The 18,854-nt window shown below is 40.2% G+C and overlaps 1 protein-coding gene across 1 annotated transcript in view; it reads right to left on the bottom strand.

Annotated features, from left to right (window-relative positions):
- Positions 1 to 18,854, bottom strand: part of ttc27 (tetratricopeptide repeat domain 27) — a 63,798-nt gene that overhangs the window by 41,740 nt on the left and 3,204 nt on the right. The window contains exons 2-7 of the mRNA XM_022765134.1: positions 15,277 to 15,460; positions 13,546 to 13,669; positions 11,630 to 11,770; positions 8,443 to 8,545; positions 669 to 827; positions 403 to 542 (exon numbers count right to left, since the gene is read on the bottom strand). Of these exons, the coding sequence (XP_022620855.1) occupies positions 403 to 542; positions 669 to 827; positions 8,443 to 8,545; positions 11,630 to 11,770; positions 13,546 to 13,669; positions 15,277 to 15,460 (851 nt within the window). The remainder of the gene's footprint in view (positions 1 to 402; positions 543 to 668; positions 828 to 8,442; positions 8,546 to 11,629; positions 11,771 to 13,545; positions 13,670 to 15,276; positions 15,461 to 18,854) is intronic.

The raw sequence follows: 18,854 nt of genomic DNA, 5'->3' as shown, positions 1-18,854 counted from the left end.
ATATTATGAATAAATATCCTCATTTATCACCAAGTCATGGTCCTGTGTATTCCTTCAGAGCAGAGACAGAGAGTTTCTACTTGTGATTATGAGACTGGTTCTGCGTTATGTAAAGATACATTACCAATTTGTTTTGTTGTTTTTTTTGCATTATCAAAACTCTTTAATAACTTGTGACCATAAGGACACATAGATGATACATGCAAAGTTTCATGCAGATCGCACTTACAACCTAACAGTAGTTTGGAAAATCATTTCAACATATTTCACCACCTAGTGTCCATCAAACATCACATTCTGCACAGAGCCTCGGGGGGACACGAGAAATTACTGGACCAAGTTTTTTATTAGTAGGAGTGATTGTTGCCAATACATGCAACACTTCCTGTTTTGTCTGAATACCTTAGGTAGGTAGGCCCGAGGTGTGGGAGTGGGAGTGGCCTCGTCGTCCCTCTGACCAGCCTGGTCCTGGTTTCTACTGACCTCCAGGATCAGCTGAGCCAAGTACTTCTGCTGGAACCGGGTCCGTTTGCCAAGAGCACCTGGATTCACCAAATACAATCAGTCGTTAGCTTCAGGTGTCACCGAGGAGTGATGAGTCTCAGAGGATCATCGCCTCTCATGATATGATAGCCTCCTCTTATATTCTACTGCTGTACTCTACATACCAGTCATGTTGATGTTGAGCCCTGACAGCTCCTGAGCCTTCCTGATGTGTTCCTTGGCTGGCTGGTACTCATAGTACGTCAAACTGGTGTACACACACTCCAGGTGGAACTGGATGGCCAGGTGTCTCTGCTCCGACAGCACAGACTGGCAGGTCAGCACTGTGAGAGAGGACAGGGAGGTTCTTCATCACCACCAAAAACACAGTCTCCAAAAGGTCAATCATATGATACAAAAACAGAGCAACATGAGCAGATTGTCACGTTAACAAGGGCTACATGTGTATGATACGTATGTAAGAACGTTTGTTCTGCAGTGACACATGCAAGTGTTTTCTCACATCTGCCGGTCCAGCCATGAACAGAGTGCCACTTTCTCCAAATCATGAAAAATACGAATTAAGTTATAATCTAACTTTTCCACGTCTAAAAACAAGTAGACCTCTGTTCTATACGTTGTTGAGTTGTGTTCTTACACTATCCCAAATGTTTCCATCAATTCTCCAACCAGAGAAATCTGTGATTTTAATCATGAGAATGTTTCATCGTTCATCACCTCCACCAGTTGAGCAGCTGAGCCCCTGGGCCCCCCCCCCATAACTAATTTTTAAAGTGAAACTGCTTTATGGGTTTTTCCTCTGGTCTAATCCCCTGGTGTGTTTGTTATGGAGAGGACACCTCTGTGGATAATTCATCTGCTGGTAAAAACCTGCTGAATGCCTGGTTCATAAGTTATCAGACAAACAAGCTGAGGAAATGTTTCATTGGTCGCCTGTCAATGACATCATATCATCTATGATCATGTGTCAGTGTTGCGTTTGTCTGACAGAAGCTCAACATCAGACTTTTATCTAGTTTTAAGCCACATACACTTTTGACACCTTGGTGGTTTTCAGCTCTATATTTGAACCAGATGAAGGATTTTAGTCGTCGGACGTCTGGATCTGAAGTTATCAGAGAAACAAGCTGAGGAAATGTTAGACAGCTCAGCTCCCAGCTGCTGGAGACGTCCTGTCCTGTGTCACTGAAGAGCGTCAGTGAATCTCTGGTTTTTAAAGGTAAACTGCTTTCTGGGTGTTTCTCCTGGTTTGAATCTCCTGGTGTGTTTGTTATGGAGAGGAGGACACCTCTGTGGAGAATTCAGCTGCTGGTAAAAACCTGCTGAATGTCTGCTTCATAAGTTATCAGAGAAACAATCAGAACAAAGGTTAGCATCAATCTTAGCACCAGCTCTTCCCTGAGTCTCTGTCCTCCGTACAGCGTCGCTCAAACACTGACTAAATGTCAAACTGCTTCATTCAGTGTTTTTAACGGTTAGAATCACTGAGTCTGTTCTGTATTTCCTGAACCACTGACACTGAAGGAATCCAAACCGGGAGGAGCTTACGGTAATGGTGGAGAAGACAACAACTCCCATGATCCCACTCTATTTCATGATGTCACACAACTGCGTCTATTGTTATTTTTTTGATTGAGAGAGCCCTAGAGGCAGAAGTTACAGATTCCGTGTTTAATATAGTAATCTGAGTGATTTATTGTTTAAATGATGGCAAAGTCAACAAGATTAAACTATGTAAACTAGGGCTGGGGCAATCGACATAATCAATTACGTAAATAGGTCAATTTACATAACCTGCGTCGACGCGTTGCAAGGAGGAAGTAAGATGGCTGCGCCAGTCAGAGCATGGACTCCACCGAAGAGCAAGTTGAAGCGAAAACACCTTGCCCACAATCATCTAAAGTGTGGGAGTATTTTAAGCAGAGACTGAACAACATGGTGCTCTGCAAGCTCTGCAAATTAGAAATGACTTATCACAGCAGTACTACTGTCATGCTCGAGCATTTGAAGCGGAAGCATCCCGGGGCAGGATTCAATTTGCTGTTGGATTGCTAAATGTAGATTTCACGACATTCCTTTTACTTGAATGGAACAAGCTCTTGCATTAATTTTATTTTGGAGACTTTATATCGCACTGTAAAACACAGATTACCAGTTAAGACTGGGCTATTTTTTTGTCGGAGAATAATGCCCTGCAGTGCAGGGCTTTCTTTGTCATATTTGTTTTAAAGAGAAGATGATTGAATAAAATATTGAAATATAAATGACAAGTTTTTAAAATTTATTTTGGGTAAATTTTTTGTTATGCTAATCGAGTAATAGAAAAATAATAGTTAGATTAATCGAAAAAATAATTGATTAATCGATAAACAAATAATCTTTGTAACTATAACAGTGTAGGTACCTTTTAAAATTGGGGATAAATGATAAGAATGAAAGGGAATGTGTTTTCCTTAAAATACAGGTAAATTTAACTAAAAGACTACATTTACCATGATCCTTTGCTTCATTGTCATTTTCAGTTTCCAAGCTTTTCAGCCAATGCATTTTCAGTTTACTTTGAGTGAGGTAATCCTGACCAATCAGAGATGACTTTGAGGGTGGGAGAAAGAAAGAGACAGAAGACGGACAGGTGTGCAGACGCACGTGCGCGAAGAGAGCTGTGTGTTGATGCTCAGCAGGAGACAAAGTTTAATGTCGAGGTGACCAATACTTGCAGACTAAAATACGTAGCCAGCTCCACATTAACAGCTAAGAATTCAGGATCCTAATCATTTAAAATTGAAATAGTAGCCCAGTCTAATATTAAGCACATCCTAGGTCCTGCTTTACTGGCAACAGCGGGTTACAACAGACTTTATGGAAAGTTAAAATTACTGTGAATTGCTGACTCACAACTATGCAAACTATCAACAGGGAACACGGGAAGATTCCTGGTGAGCCGGGCCACATGGATGAGAGAGGGGAGGGGTGAGAGAGATGGATAGCGCTGTGTGCTTCTTCTGTGCACTTTCTATTATTTTTAGTGGTGTGGCTCTATGATGACAACTACCCAACAATGTCTGTGGATGAATGCTGGTACAGTCAGGATTTATGTACTGCTGTTTGATGTTTACACAGAGCTCATGTATGAAGCAGGAAGTAGACAGTTTCATACAGTATAACTTTACTGAGAAAGGTGTGCCACTCTCCCTGTGGCTTTTATTAAACTGTTGCATTGGGCCACAAAGCACTGCAGAAATGCTATTAATCCAAAAACTATTGGTTACTTTAACTAGAATAATAGTCTGCAATTAATGTTATGCCTCAGTGTGTGGATTTAATCCCCTCTTCATAAAACTAAGCTGGTTTCTTCTTTATTTTTGAAGCCACCCAGCAGCTGTGATGTGAGGACCTGCATAGAGAATTGCGAGGCGACCACCTCTGTCAAATTTCATGCCGCCTCTGCCTCCTGAAAATTTTTGTAGGCCTACTTGTTTTCTCGGTACTCTGTGGATCTGATGTTTGTAACTGCAATTGCGGCTGTATCGTAATCAGTGCATCAGGCAGAGCTATCCAAAATTGCCTAAGAAGAATACAAATGCGCTCTGATTTGCTACCTGTGGAAGGAGGCGGCGACCTGATTTTGCTGCTATTCAAACAAGTGAATATTATTTCTTTTACATTCAAGCACACCCAGTATCTTGAAAAGTTCTAGTTACATCCCATCGTGTATATTTTTTTTGCAGAAATGTCTCAAATCACAGAATATTTTTAAAAAGAGAGCTCGCGATGAGGAGAAACGCAAGGACGGAGGTGAAACACTGCAGACATCATTAGTTCTTCTAAAACGGGAAAAAAAGTGAATTCATTTTACTGACGAGATAAGGTTAATGTGTCAGGACTGAGAGAAGGCCTGGTTCTCAGCCACAAGTGGAAGGTGGAGGAGAGGATCAGAGTGGAGAGAGGAGTCAAGGCGAGAGTACCAAGTCTGTAGGAGTGTATTAACGAGTGTATTAAAGCCAACGATTACATGATTTTAACATCACTTTTTATTCATCTTCCCAGATGTGTTTGTTGTTCAAAGGCGGAGGGTGTGTTCATTGGATTGCAGTGTGTTGTGTGGTGGTTAACAGAGTGTGAAGGGTGAGCTGTATGTGCAGGCTTCAAAACAGCCCAATCCATATTACAGAGGAGCAGTTGGCCACACAATCCTTTTACAAGTGATGAGAGGAGGACGCTGTGAAATGCATACAGCTGTTTTCCCTCCATGTTACACAACTCTGAGTAGACACTGCCATGATGTTTAGTTTAGTTTAGTTTAGATTGGATTAGTTTGGTTTAGTTTGGCTTGTTTAGTTTAGTACTCTGAGGAGAATGACGCTGACTTGCCCTGATCTTTTTACTTGCTTTAATGAACTACTTGTTGTTAGGCCAACACTCATCACGTTATGCTGTCACAGTATTTGCAGTTTTCAGGGATGATGTAATCATGATAATGCCTTTTGTTTGTATCTGCATCCTGTTTTGACGGTTGTGGTGAAAGGTGCATTTTGACCTCTGAGACTCACCTAGCTCATCTATAAAGAGATGAATGGTTGACACAAAGCTTCACTTTGTAATTTACATACTTCAGGTTTATAATTTAACTATTAAATGAAAAGACTGCCCAAGTCGAGTGGAGCTACAAGTGAGGGTGGGATGGAGCGGGAGATTGACAGAAGGATGGATGCAGCGTCAGCAGTGAAGCGGGTGTTGTACCGGACTGTTGTAGAGGGAGTCTGAATGCAAAGGTCTTGATTTCCTAGTCAATCTACCTTCTGAACCTCACCTAAGGTCATGAGCTCTGCATAGTGACTGAAAGATTGAGCCACGTGTACAACCTCTGATGACAAAATACAGTATATGTCATGCGGATACAGAAAGGAGCACTCGTTACAGCCTTGTGCTCACGCAACTGCTCCCACACGAGAATGGTCTGTCACGTCCATACACGTTATTTGCACAAGTCTAAGACTCTAAGTCCATAGTCTACAGCAGCGGTTTTCAAAGTGTGAGGCGAGCATCAGGGGGAAGCACAGCGTGAGATAAAAGTGCAAGGTGAAAAGTCAAGAGTACTCAACATATGTCGGGAGTACGGAGTCTCCCGACATATGTCCTCCCTAAGACCTGTAAACATACTTTGATGTGTAAAATAACTGGAGTCCCCTTTAGGGATCATCAAAGTGATAACAGTTCATCCTGAGAGGGATGTGACTCTGTACAGGATTTCATGGCAATCCATCCACTAGTTGTTGAGACATGTCACTCAAAACTGGTGAGCACCAGTCACAAGGATTTTTCTTCTGAGGATGTTTGTGCAAAATGTCATGATAATCCATCTGATGCATTATTCTGGACCGAAGTGGTGAACTGACTGATTCATGCTGCTCGTAGGGATGTCCTGATTGATCGGCCGCCGGTTATGATTGGTCGAGTTTCATTAAAAATATGTGATCAGTAGATCGGCATTAATGCTTCTAGTCACGATCACCTTAAAACCGATCATCACAGCCAGAGAGTCGTTTTCTCGTTACTGTAAATCTCTCTCTCCTCGTTCACTCTGGACGCCGTCAGCATCAGTGTCGCTTCATTAATGTTGAATGGGTATGAAAGTGTGTGACTTCTGATCATGAATTATACACCAGCTCTCTGCTGCTTTTCTCCTACTGATCTCAGCTGAGGATAATCTCTGTCTCCATAACAGATGCTTGATCAAGGCCAAGTTAATAATCAGATCAGATGGAATGAAAGAGAAGGAGCCGAGCAGCTCAGATACAAAACTTTCATCCTCCTCCATCATCACCTCTGTGCTTTTTGTCTCTTTAATGTGTCACCTCAAGGCCTTTGTTCTTTAGGTTAGCAGTGGTGAGTGCGTGAGTATTCTCAGTTCCCAGGGAGGGTGCTGAATGAGGAAGTTGATGCCTGGTCCTTTTCTAAGCCCGTGTTTTTAATGTTGAATGGTCATGTTCCTCTCAGAACTTACAGCAGGTTTATATTACAAGCTGTTTGAGTCACGATTGTATCCAAGCAGCTTTTAATCTGACTGTAATCATCATCTGTACAGCTCCTCGCTCAACAGTTGTTATTTTTAATAATCTAGTCTCCCACAGCTCCAGCTGTGTAACAACACAATGTCAGAACAGTCAGAGCCACTTGAAATGAAATGGTTGTGAAATGGCAGCTGAAAAATACAAAATGCACTTCTTGTGCGTCCTGTTGATCCTCAGTACGACTGTTTCTCTTAAGAAAGCCCCTCTGTAGGGTTGTGCCAATGGACGATGATATCGGTAATTGACAATCATCAGAATGATTGAAAATTACTCATGCCTTTGCAGACAATATTTGACTTGTTTTCCCATTAATCTAGTAATTTATTATTTATATTAATAAATTAATATTGAATTTAATTTGTCTGCCACAGTTTCACATATACAACCATAATTGCAACACACACACACACACTTCGATAAGCTGACTGTAATGAAGCTGCTTATTGTGTGTAGGAGCTAGGAGACTGACGGACAGAACATGTCATTTAGTTCAGTCTCTCAGTGAATGAGAGAGATACATTATTTGTGATGACAATTTTGTTTTAACATACTAAGATGACACATACATTTTATGGGAGTCATTACTCAGGTTATCCATGAGAGAGCGAGGCAAGCAAAATCAGACACACTTGTTTGGTTGGTAACGTAACGTAACATAATGTAACCAACTTATTGGCAATTTCACAGGGTGACTATTGGACAATCGGACTGTGGATAAGATCGTGCAACACTGCCCTTCCCCCCACATCTTCCCAACAACCTTTTTCGTAACTGTCTGAAACTGATAATCCAGATTTCACACACATCTCTGGCTAGTTGTACAGAGGTGAGACAGTAAGCAAGGTTTGAGCAATCATCAATCTCCAAGGCTGAAACATGGTGGCAACACTGAAGAACCAAAACCTGCAGTTCCTCTAATGGCCACTAGAGTCTGGCTCCAACAGTGAGTCGGTCTCCATAGACTCCCATGTTAAAATGTCCAACTTTACAGCAGAAATAAAGATGTTTACAGCCTGCAAAGCTGTAAAGTGACAGTGGAGCAGCTCATTCTGAGCTTCAAAATCAATCCTCTGAAACCTGTGGATGACGTCACAGAGGCCAAGTCTATCTTTATTTACAGTCTAGGAGTCACACCCACAAAAATGACAGAAAATCTAGATACAACGGCTGGAAGTCCAGCTAGCTTTCAGAGACAATACCCAGCTGCCACCACAAGAGGGAAGATGGCACATTATAATTGCAAACAGGCATTAAATCCTTCATGGAACAGAACTCTGCTCTCATGAGACGTCTCTTCCACTTCGGTATTGTTCTATTTTTTGTTTTAACTGTTAAGCACTGTTTGCCCTGACGGCATGTCACAGCTACGGTCAGTACCTCTCACTGAAATGAAGTCTAATAAACAAACCAGATGAGTTACTAGAGCTGCAGTGATTAGTTAATTGATCTGATTAGTCGACTGACCACTACTTTAATATTCAGTCAATTGTTTTAGTCATTTTTCAAATAAAAAATGTAAATATTCACTGGTCCTCCGGTGTGATGATTTGCTGCTTTTCTTTGACATGTCTGAGTGCAAACTGAAAATCTTTGGGGTGTGGACTCAGGAAATTCAACTCAACTCACCTCAACTCAACTCAACTCTGTAAAAGCTCTAAACAGATGTGGAACAGCTGATTGTCCAATCAGAGCTGGGTATAAAACACCAGGCTATCACATTCTTTACTGCAGAAACAACAGCACCAGAACTGAAACAGGCTACTGTTTGTGAGTGAGTGAGTAAAATGAGCCTAATAATCCTGAGGCTGCTGGGCCTGGTACACACGATGAAAAACAAACCCACACCAAACACAGTCCAGTGACAGACCTTTTTCCATGCTGCTGTGGGCCAGGCTGAGGAGCTGAGGAGAACGAGCCTCCAGGATCTGCTGATGCAGGTTGATGTAGCGCAGGGTCCACCAGGGCAGCAGCTACACAGACGTATGAAAAACAACAGCAACAGAAGAGACAAATGAGAATATGTGAGAATAAGACAAGGGACCCAACAGGTAAAGAAAGAGTCAGAAAAATCAAACAGGTTGTAAAGAGTTATGTCAGATCATCTAAGCACTTTATTTAAGGGTAAAACGATCTTTTTATTAGATTTTCAACAAATTGACAGAATGCATATTCTTATAGTGTACAATGGGTGCATCAGTGTAGCATTACATTACCAAAGTGTACACTTTGTACTGTGTAACATATATACAGTGGGGAGAACAAGTATTTGATACACTGCCGATTTTGCAGGTTTTCCCACTTTCAAAGCATGTAGAGGTCTGTCATTTTTATCATAGGTACTCTTCAACTGTGAGTGATGGAATCTAAAACAAAAATCCAGAAAATCACATTGTATGATTTTTAAATAATTAATTTGCATTTTATTGCATGACATAAGTATTTGATCACCTACCAACCACTAAGAATTCTGGCTCTCACAGACCTGTTAGTTCTTCTTTAAGATGTATCAACCTCCTTCCCTCAGTAAGAGCATTGAAGATGGGTCGTGGCTGGGTCTTCCAGCATGACAACGGACCGAAACACACAGCCAGGGCAACTAAAGAGTGGCTCTGTAAGAAGCATCTCAAGGTCCTGGAGTGGCCTAGCCAGTCTCCAGACCTGAACCAATAGAAAATCTTTAGAGGGAGCTGAAAGTCCGTATTGCCCAGCGACAGCCCCGAAACCTGAAGGATCTGGAGAAGATCTGTATGGAGGAGTGGGCCAAAATCCCTGCTGCAGTGTGTGCAAACCTGGTCAAGAACTACAGGAAATGTCTGATCTCTGTAATTGCAAACAAAGGTTTCTGTACCAAATATTAAGTTCTGTTTTTGTGATGTATCAAATACTTATGTCATGAAATAAAATGCAAATTAATTACTTAAAAATCATCCAATGTGATTTTCTGGATTTTTGTTTTAGATTCCATCACCCACAGTTGAAGAGAACCTATGATAAAAATTACAGACTTCTACATGCTTTGAAAGTGGGAAAACCTGCAAAATCAGCAGTGTATCAAATACTTGTTCTCCCCACTGTATGTGTCGAAGGTTAAAGTTAGAATTTGTTTGTGGGGCAGTTTTTAGGCAGGTGGGGTCGCAGAGGGCGCCGTCGGCTGAAGAAGCACAAAGAAGGAGACGGACTTGATGCCCGATCTACGAGCATACACCCCTTACATTGTTTAAAAACTGAGCGCTGCAATTCATTTGCTCCAACGGCTGTGCAAGAATTACAGATGAATAACCAGGTTACTGTTCCATCATGATTCAAACTGGAGAACTGAGTTAACACAGTTGCATCCTCCAATCATATGGTTAACAAGTTAAAAAGGTGATTGTGCCCACTAGTTTTGCCTTAAGTAACCAAAATAATATTAGGTGATGCACCCAATCAAACCTTGCATAAAACAGTAAGATCAGAGTTTTATCACAGCAGAGTAGATGGTCAACACTGAGCCAGAGGGTGCTAAACAAGTGCCACAGACTCTGAACAACAACCCAGATTAGTTTTCCTGCTGAAGTCTGCTCCTTATCCACTGGGAATGTGAACATACGTCTTGTCCTTGGTGAACAAGCCACCAAACAATCGCTAAAGAAGGGAAAGTGCATGGCTAATGTCAGATTAGAGGCTTGACAGCTAATATGTGTAAGTTTCATAAATAAACATTGAGGTTACATGGAGGTTTAATTGTCTGTCTCAGCGAATCAACACCCTCCAACACATGTGCTCTAGCTGAACACTTTCACGTACATTCATCATGTCAGCACACTCATATGTCGCACAGTCTACAGTCCATGTCCCCACTGCCTGGTGGAAAACAGCGCTGCTAATTACTTCCCTCTCCCTCATTAGTATTTAAAGAGCAAATTGAGTCTTTACAGCAGAAAAGTAGCCTAATTGTTGCACAAACTGGTGATGTCAGAGCAGAACAACAGCTTTTACAGTTCTTTTTTTTACAGTTTCTGTTACTTATTTTGGTTTTGGTTGTTTACATGAATGTAACTGGTTGAAAACAGACAGTAAATGAGCAGGAAAAGCCAAGAAACTGAGCTCGTTAAGAGTCTCTGTTTGAATAAGCAAGATACCTCCCAGCATCAAGTCTGCTGGAAACTTATTAAGACACAATGAGCCTCTATGGCAAGGTTAGCCGTTAGCAGTTAGCCTGCATCTGTGCTCTTGTGGACTTGTTAAAGCATAACTGCTTTGCTGCCCCCTGTGGTTGAGATTCAAGCCTGTTTCACCTCCCATCACACCCTGCTACCGTCCAAATTCAAGTCCAGGATTTTTAATTCGTAGTTAGTTCGTCTACTTGAAAACTGGCTGCAACATTTCTGGAGATGTGAACACTGATATCCATGGTCATCCTGGGATCAACAGTTCATTTGATTATTTACTGCTCTTGTGGCTCTTTACTTGGATAAACATAAACTTGAAGTACTTTGTATTGAAAAAAAGTCTTATGTACAGTCTATACTATGCAGCCATAGTAGGGCAAATATTATACAATATACAGCCTTGCTAACAGCCACAGAGTCCTTGACCTGGGCTGGCCTGGTGAAATGCCAGTGAAGCGACTGTGAAGCTACTACTGTCTGTACAGTACAGAGGACTAAACAGATATTGTAAGCATTCTACATGGTGAATTGCTCTTATAGAGCTGAATTACCATTTAAAGCTAGAATCACCTCCTGGTGGTTGTCTGCCACCTCCACTTAGCCTAGTTTCAGGGTACCTCCCTGTTTATCCAGAATCATAGAAAATATGAACCATTTGTGTGAGATTTTGTCATAATTACTGTGAAGTCTTGAGTAATGGATAAAAAGGTTTTGTGAGGTCACACTGACCTTGACCACCAAAATCTAATCAGTTCATCCTTTAGTTCAAGTGAACATTTGTGCCAAATTTGAGGAGGTTCCGTCAAGGTGTTACTGTGATGTGTCACCGGTGAGGAGACATAAAAATCATCAGTAAATATTATTCATCAAGAAAAGATGGTTGAGATAGAAAGGTGTTCTTACCTGGAGGCTGTCCATCTTGGAGGAGCACTTGGTGAGAATGATGCCAGCCAGCAGGAGGAGGAAGGGGTTGGCCACCAGGCTGTACACTGACTCCCCATCCAGGAGGAGGCTGGAGTGGATCGCCTCAACCAAGCTTTGGGGCTGCCAGTCAAATGCAAATTACATTTAATTGACAGATGAATATATCTGAGATTAGACCAGCTTTAAATTAGAATGAAGACCTGAAGGATCTAAAGGATAATCATTTTCAACCCTATTTTCCAGTTCTCACCATCTCAAGTTATTCCATTCAAAATGTACATTCAAGTCTCCCTGTGGACCAGTGCTGTAACTGCAAAATGGGGCTGTTAATCTGAACAATTGTCAAACATGGGAGAAAAACAGTAGTTTATATAATAGTCTGATTCGTGAAATATTGATTAGCTTTAAAACACTGTTAATTCAAAGTAAAACTCAACCTCCAATGTTTCACCACTGCACTCATCGTTCATTTATTACAATGGCAGATTCCTGTCTTAGATTCTGGTGATGAATTTGCTGATTTAATGTTTATGACCTCACTTCCTACAATATAGTTTATATATGCTGAGCTACTCTCCCCATGGTGATGATTTAACTTTGGTCTGATCAGCTGTCACTTCATTTGGAGAAATTCCACATGAATTAGATTCAAGTACATTTAACTTTTTCTCTCGTTCCTTGTTGAATTAAATTAACATAACAGCTGCTCCATGATTCCTCTCTGCCTTCTGTCGTGCATGTGCAGACGAGCTGCTCTCTAACGCAGGCTCCTTGGTGTGACAGCACAGATCAATCATTGAGGCCAAAGGAATTGCTTCGATAAAAGAAATGGTTCTCTCCTCTGGTGTAATGGCAGTGTGAAACACAGTATTCTGCTCTCAGCAGCACGCTGCCAAGAGGAAGCAATCTTCTCAGCCCGGTGTAATTAGGACCCCAGAGATGCTTCATTAAGGGGCACTTCTCCTGCACCGAGCCTGGAGCTCCTTCTGCTCCTTCTCTGACTCCATTCACTTTACACACCAACGTAAAATTAAGCTTTGTCACACTCAGCAAAGCCCATTTTTCAATATTAGACGATGTTTCCAGTATGATCAACTATGCAATCAGTAAACGTAACGTAGGAAACACATTTATATAATTTCAAATTATAATCAACTTATATTAGTTCCTAGTATTTATTTATTTAGTGGCTAAGAGGATGCTACATTGCCACCGTTTTAAACGCCAGCTATTTTAGTAGCTAAAAAATGTTTTGCACGTGAGCTGCTTTTCACAATAAGAACTATGGTAAAGATATGTACCTAGCTAGCTGGCTAGTTAGGTGGCTGGCAAGTTAGGTAAAGCTACCTAGCTAGGTGGCTGGCTAGTTAGGAAAAGCTACCTAGCTAGCTGGCTATTTAGGAAAAGTTAGTAAGCCAGAAAAGTAACTTTACCATAGTTCTTATTGTGAAAAGCAGCTGGCATGCTAAACATTTTTTAGCAGTGCCACCATTTCAAACAAGCACAATTTAGCATAGCCCTTATTGCCCACTGCCTAGCTAGCCCATCTAGCTAGCTAGTTGGCTAGTTTATGCAGCAACAGAACAAGGTTACATAGAAATGGGCGACACAACACAGCTAAAAAACAATAGCTTCTTCTTTAAAATAGGTTTGCTGTTGCTTAAAGTTACAACTGTACAGTGCAATCACAAAGTATTCAGACCCATTCACTTTTCACAATTTGTTATGTTGCGGTCTTATGGTAAAATAATTTAAATTCATTTAAGCCCCATCAATCTATAAACAACACAATACAAAGTGAAAACGGATCTAATTTACAGTGACAAAACTTATCCTACGTTAGCTTAACTTTTAAGTAAACCAGCCAATATAAAATCACTGAGACGGTTTCCTACCTGAGAGGCGAGCAGGGCCGGGGGCAACAGGTCAGAGACATGGCTGGACACTGGAGGACCAGTCCAGTTACTCTGGACAAACATGTGGAGGCAAGCGACAGCCAGGGCCATTACAGCCAGCTCCCTGTAGCAGGAAGGACACAGAGAAAACAGTGGAGAGAAGGGATGAAAGCTTCAGATAGTTTGAGGTTTACAGAATTGAAAAAAAAAAAAATTGTCTCTGATTTTGACTTAGGTCACATAAGTTTCTTTTTTAACTGCCACCTCACTCTTTGGGGTAAGTAAAGTTGTTTTTATCAGACTAAGAAAATAACAAAGGGTGATAGAAAAGAGGAGATGGACGTGTGATGAAGGGAGAGGAGGAGCAATAAGCACTGCATTCAACACATACTCACAGAGAGACCTCCCCTCGGAGCAAGAGGAGAGATGCTCAGCTTACCTTATTAAAAATGAATAATTCATGACCAAAGCAATAGAGGCAGTGAGAGGAGAACGAAGACATTCCTGAGAACAACTCTGTGGATCGCTCAAATACGTCCACCATCAAACACACCATCATGTCAGTTTGGAGACTTTAATTAGTGGGTTCAGTTCAATTCACTCCCAATTAAGTGCGTATGTACCTGTTTATTATTATTCTTATTAAGAGAAAGATATTGGAAACAATGTAATGTTAACCTGTGTGAATAAGTGGAGCTTAACAGTGCCAGACAACAGGGATTTGTTAGCATTGGTATCAACAAGAACCACAACATTTACTGAAATGAGGTTCAGTACTACAACTACCTAGCAACCTTTCTTGCACACCGACACTGGCAGCTCAGTTTTCCCCAGTGAATGTAGGAGTGCAAGCTTGTTCAGCAAGGTAATGACAAGATTGCATTTTATTAGGAACACCACACTAACTCTGGGTTGTTCCTCAGTTCTTCATCTCATGGATTAATCAGATGTTGAAAATTTCCTCTGAGACTCTGCTCCATGTTGACATGACTGCATCATATCATTTCAGATTTCTCAGCTGCACATTCATTCTGCCAATCACCTGTTCTACCACATGTACAGAAGCTACATAAGGAGACATTTACTTGGAAGCTGAAGTGTGTTGATGTTTAAAGTCTGCAGCCCTGGTTGTGTTTGGTCTCAGGCTGCTGGTAGACCATGTTCAGTAAACAATAAAAAAAAAAAATAAAAAAAACACACACACAGGCCTCTCATTCATTTAAATGAGGCTAATCCAGCAGAGGCTCCAGTTAAACTAAAAAGAAGTTGAACCTGCCTAAACTCACACAGCATGGGCCAATGAAAAACGTGCAAGTGCACATACCTGGTAGATTACCTTGTAAAATTAACAGCATGTTTTTACTGTTAACCTTACTGTCATCATGATGAAAGAGGAAATAATTGCTGCAGTGAAAACTTTCCAGGTGTTTAATCCTTCTTTAAACCACAGTGCAGAGTGTCTTGTAGTATATAGGCTACAGAAACTTGCCACTGTAATGATTACCATGTACACTTGCACAGGAAAAAAGCCCCTTCATGCTCGACTTATGAACATTTGATCATTTAGGTTGATGCATGTTAAAGAAAAAAAATCAGGTTTCAGCTCTGTTTCATGAACAGATCATCACAATGACTAAAGGACTGCAACCGACTTCCAGTTTGAAGGATTCATGTAAAGAAATTTAAAAGAATCATCTTTTTCATCTGACGTCTGACGTCCAGCAGTCCTACCTGTTGGTCTGGTCATCGCTGGTGCCTCCAGTTAGATACAGTAGGACCCGTCTCTCCAGATATGCCTCAATCTCCTCCCCCTCGCTGCAGCTGCCATCTCCAGTGAGCAGGTCTAATACCTTGGGGTTCAGCAGAACTGCCTCAAAGTCCCCCTCCATCAAGGACTCCAGCAGAGAGCCTGCCTCTGGAACATGAAGCAGCAGTATTAACATACTCATTTAGGTTATGTAACCACAGGACAACAATGCCATTAAACACAGTGTCAACATATAAGTGCACAGAGATGCCTGAAAATCTAAATGTTAGAGAATTTTGTGCATTGCATCAAATAAAAATTGATTGAAAATAGTTTAGGCCGACTCAGAAAAATGTGGATTTCAATAAATAGATCCCAGTGCAAAGCCACTGTAATGTTGGTGCTGTGTTTTTAATACATGTTTTTAACTCAGAGTGAGATATAAAATATTTACGACACTGAAGACCTGACTGCGATTGTATCTGACTGTCAGTGTGATGAATATTGGGCCCTTTACTCCTCTGCTTGTATAGAAATGATCTGACCTGAAAGCTGTTCAGAGGTTGGGTGTCAGATTTTTGCAGATGACACTGTCATTTATGCAACAACAAAAGCTCAGAAGCTGCAGAGCTTTTAACAAGCCAGCTGGTCAGAGTCTCCCAGTGACTAATTCTACCAACACAGTTTGTGTGATTTTCATTAAAGAAAAAATGTTGGATACATTTACAACAGATAATGGTCAAAAGAAAATTGAATAATTTAAATGTCTAGATCTCATTCATTCATATGGACATTAAGCTTGATGCCCACACTTAATTTAATTTTATTATAATATTATATATGTATATATTATATAATTAATATTATAACTATATTAGAAATTGTTCCAAGACAATCAAAACAAATTTAACAAGACCATACATCTATTGAAAGCAGCACAAACGTATGTGCATGTCATGATTTTACCACATACATCCCTATCATCTGGGGCCAGGGCTCCCAATCAATAATCAATCTTATGTTATTATACAAATAAAACCTTAAAAGGATCAAATACCAATTAAATGGAACCATCATCAAACTTCAAAAACATAATTTGCTAAGTTTGGCCAATTTTATAAAGTTTAGGGCTGCACCCAGCAATTATTTGTTTATCGATTAACCTATACATTCTTTGATCAATTAATCTATCGATAATTTTTTCAATTAATCTATTTTTCTATTACTCGATTAATATAACAACAAATTTACCCAAAATAAATTTGAAGAATTTGTCATTTATATTTCAATATTTTATTCAATCATCTTCTCTTTAAAACAAATATGACAAAGAAAGCCCTGCACTGCAGGGCATTATTCTCCAACAAAAAATAGCCCAGTCTTAACTGGTAATCTGTGTTTTACAGTGCGATATAAAGTCTCCAAAATAAAATTAATGCAAGAGCTTGTTCCATTCAAGTAAAAGCAATGTAGTGAAATCTACATTTAGCAATCCAACAGCAAAATGAATCCTGCCCCGGGATGCTTCCGCTTCAAGTGCTTCAGCATGACAGTAGTACTGCTGTGATAAGTCATTTCTAATTTGCAGAGCTTGCAGAGTACCATGTTGCTCGGTGTCTGCTTAAAATTGTGATTGTGGGCAAGATTTTTTCGCTTCAGCTTGCTCTTCGGTGGAGTCCATGCTCTGACTAGGCGCAGCCATCTTACTTCCTCCTTGCAACGCGTCGACGCAGGTTACGTAAATCGACTTATTTACATAATCGATCATAGCGGTGCGTAGCCCCAGCCCCAATAAAGTTCTCCTTCATAAAAACACTATTTAAGTGATTTTGTGTAATTAGTTACCATGCCATGATAATCTAGGAAGGGTCAAAGGTCATGGAGGAGGAATCAGTGGAGAAGATCAACTCCGACACCACAGACCATCTTTGAACAATAGTGGATCTCTCCCCCATATACGACTGCTTGTTATCGTGTGACCGAGGCTCAATACTTAGGTAACGTGATGATAACTGAACCATCTCCATGACAAGTGACCAAAACTCTTTAGATCTTTCAGTAAGTGGACTTCCTCCTTCCTGTTAAACTACAATGTCTAATCTTCTAACCTTCAAACTCAACTCTACAAACTGACAGGTTAATTCTTGCTGTGTTGAGAACTTCATTTGCAACACTACATACAGTTAATGAGCTGTAATCATATTTTTGTCTTGTTTAAACTCATCTCCCTGGGTTTCATATTCAAATTACAAAATAAAGTAATTATCTGTGGGTTCATCACTTTGACTGAGACACCTTTAAAGCTAGTCACGACCAGTTAGTCTGAACTAAATGCTGAATCAGCATGCTAACATGACCACAATAATAATGATAGCATGTCAATGTGCAGCATGCTCACAATATTAGTTAGTGAGTTAGCATGCTAACATTTGCTAATTAGCACTAATGGTGGCGTTAGAGAAAAAGTCAGTGGATCAACAAAGTGCTTAGAGTTCATCGTCTGGGGACCATGAACGTCAATACAAAATGTTGTGCCAGTTTTGTGCTGTACAGTAGATGTTGAATTATAGACCAGTGATCCCAATCTGTGGGCCGCAAAAGTATTGCAAGTGGCCACAAGTCATTAACAAAACAGTACAATTTTGGTGAAAAGACCTAATTAAAAAAAAAATACATACATACACATATATAGATCTATATATATATAGATCTATATATGTGTGTGTAAATAAGGTTTTTAAATGTTTTAAAATTAAATGATCTTCAAAAAGATTATATCTCAAATTAAGTCCTCTCACAATGATAGGAACTTTTATGTTGCACAACATATACTTGTTTACTATCTCAGCCTGATTGTGTGCTAAAAGATGATATTCATGGCAAAAACTGGAGGATCAAAATGGATAGCTCGTTAGCAACAGGAAGAATTAAAAGGAAAGAGAGTCAGAGACAGACAGGAATTGACAAGTGATCTCTCCCCCATCAAACAAAAAAGAGAAATTGATGTTCTTCTGCTTTCAGTTCAATCCTGAATGTTCAATCATTAAAATAAAAAGTGCTTGGCATTTGTATTGCTCGGGGTTGGATGTTGGCCAAAATTTTTGAGATTTTCAAGTGAGCCATGAGTTGGAAAAGGTTGGGAACCACTGCTATAGAGTATATAACAAAACTGAGTACATTCAACATCACTATGTGCAACATCACTAAAATGTTAAATCATTCAAAATTGTAAAATCTTGCACTAATTGTATTATCTTGAAGTTGAAATATAGGGCATTTGATCTCAGGTAGAATTCAAAACCATCAATTGAGATACACTACATTGAAAACACAGGCCCCAACTCATCTCAATGCAACAAAAGTGAGCACATGATGATTTCCAGGTAATGCTACCTTGCATAAACAAGGTTGTAAAATAACCTGTGAACACCACAGCCTCCTCACTTCTGTCCTGGGTTGTTTCTAATGCAACACAATGAAAATTTATGATAGATAGATAGATACCTTATTTATCCCCAAGGGGAAATTCATGTGTCCATTAGCTCATTGTTGATAACAATAA

The sequence above is a fragment of the Seriola dumerili genome, unplaced genomic scaffold (genome assembly GCF_002260705.1).
Source record: "Seriola dumerili isolate Sdu_G_001 unplaced genomic scaffold, Sdu_1.0 BDQW01000665.1, whole genome shotgun sequence".
NCBI lineage: Eukaryota > Metazoa > Chordata > Actinopteri > Carangiformes > Carangidae > Seriola > Seriola dumerili.
This window is presented reverse-complemented; position numbering and strand designations above follow the sequence as displayed.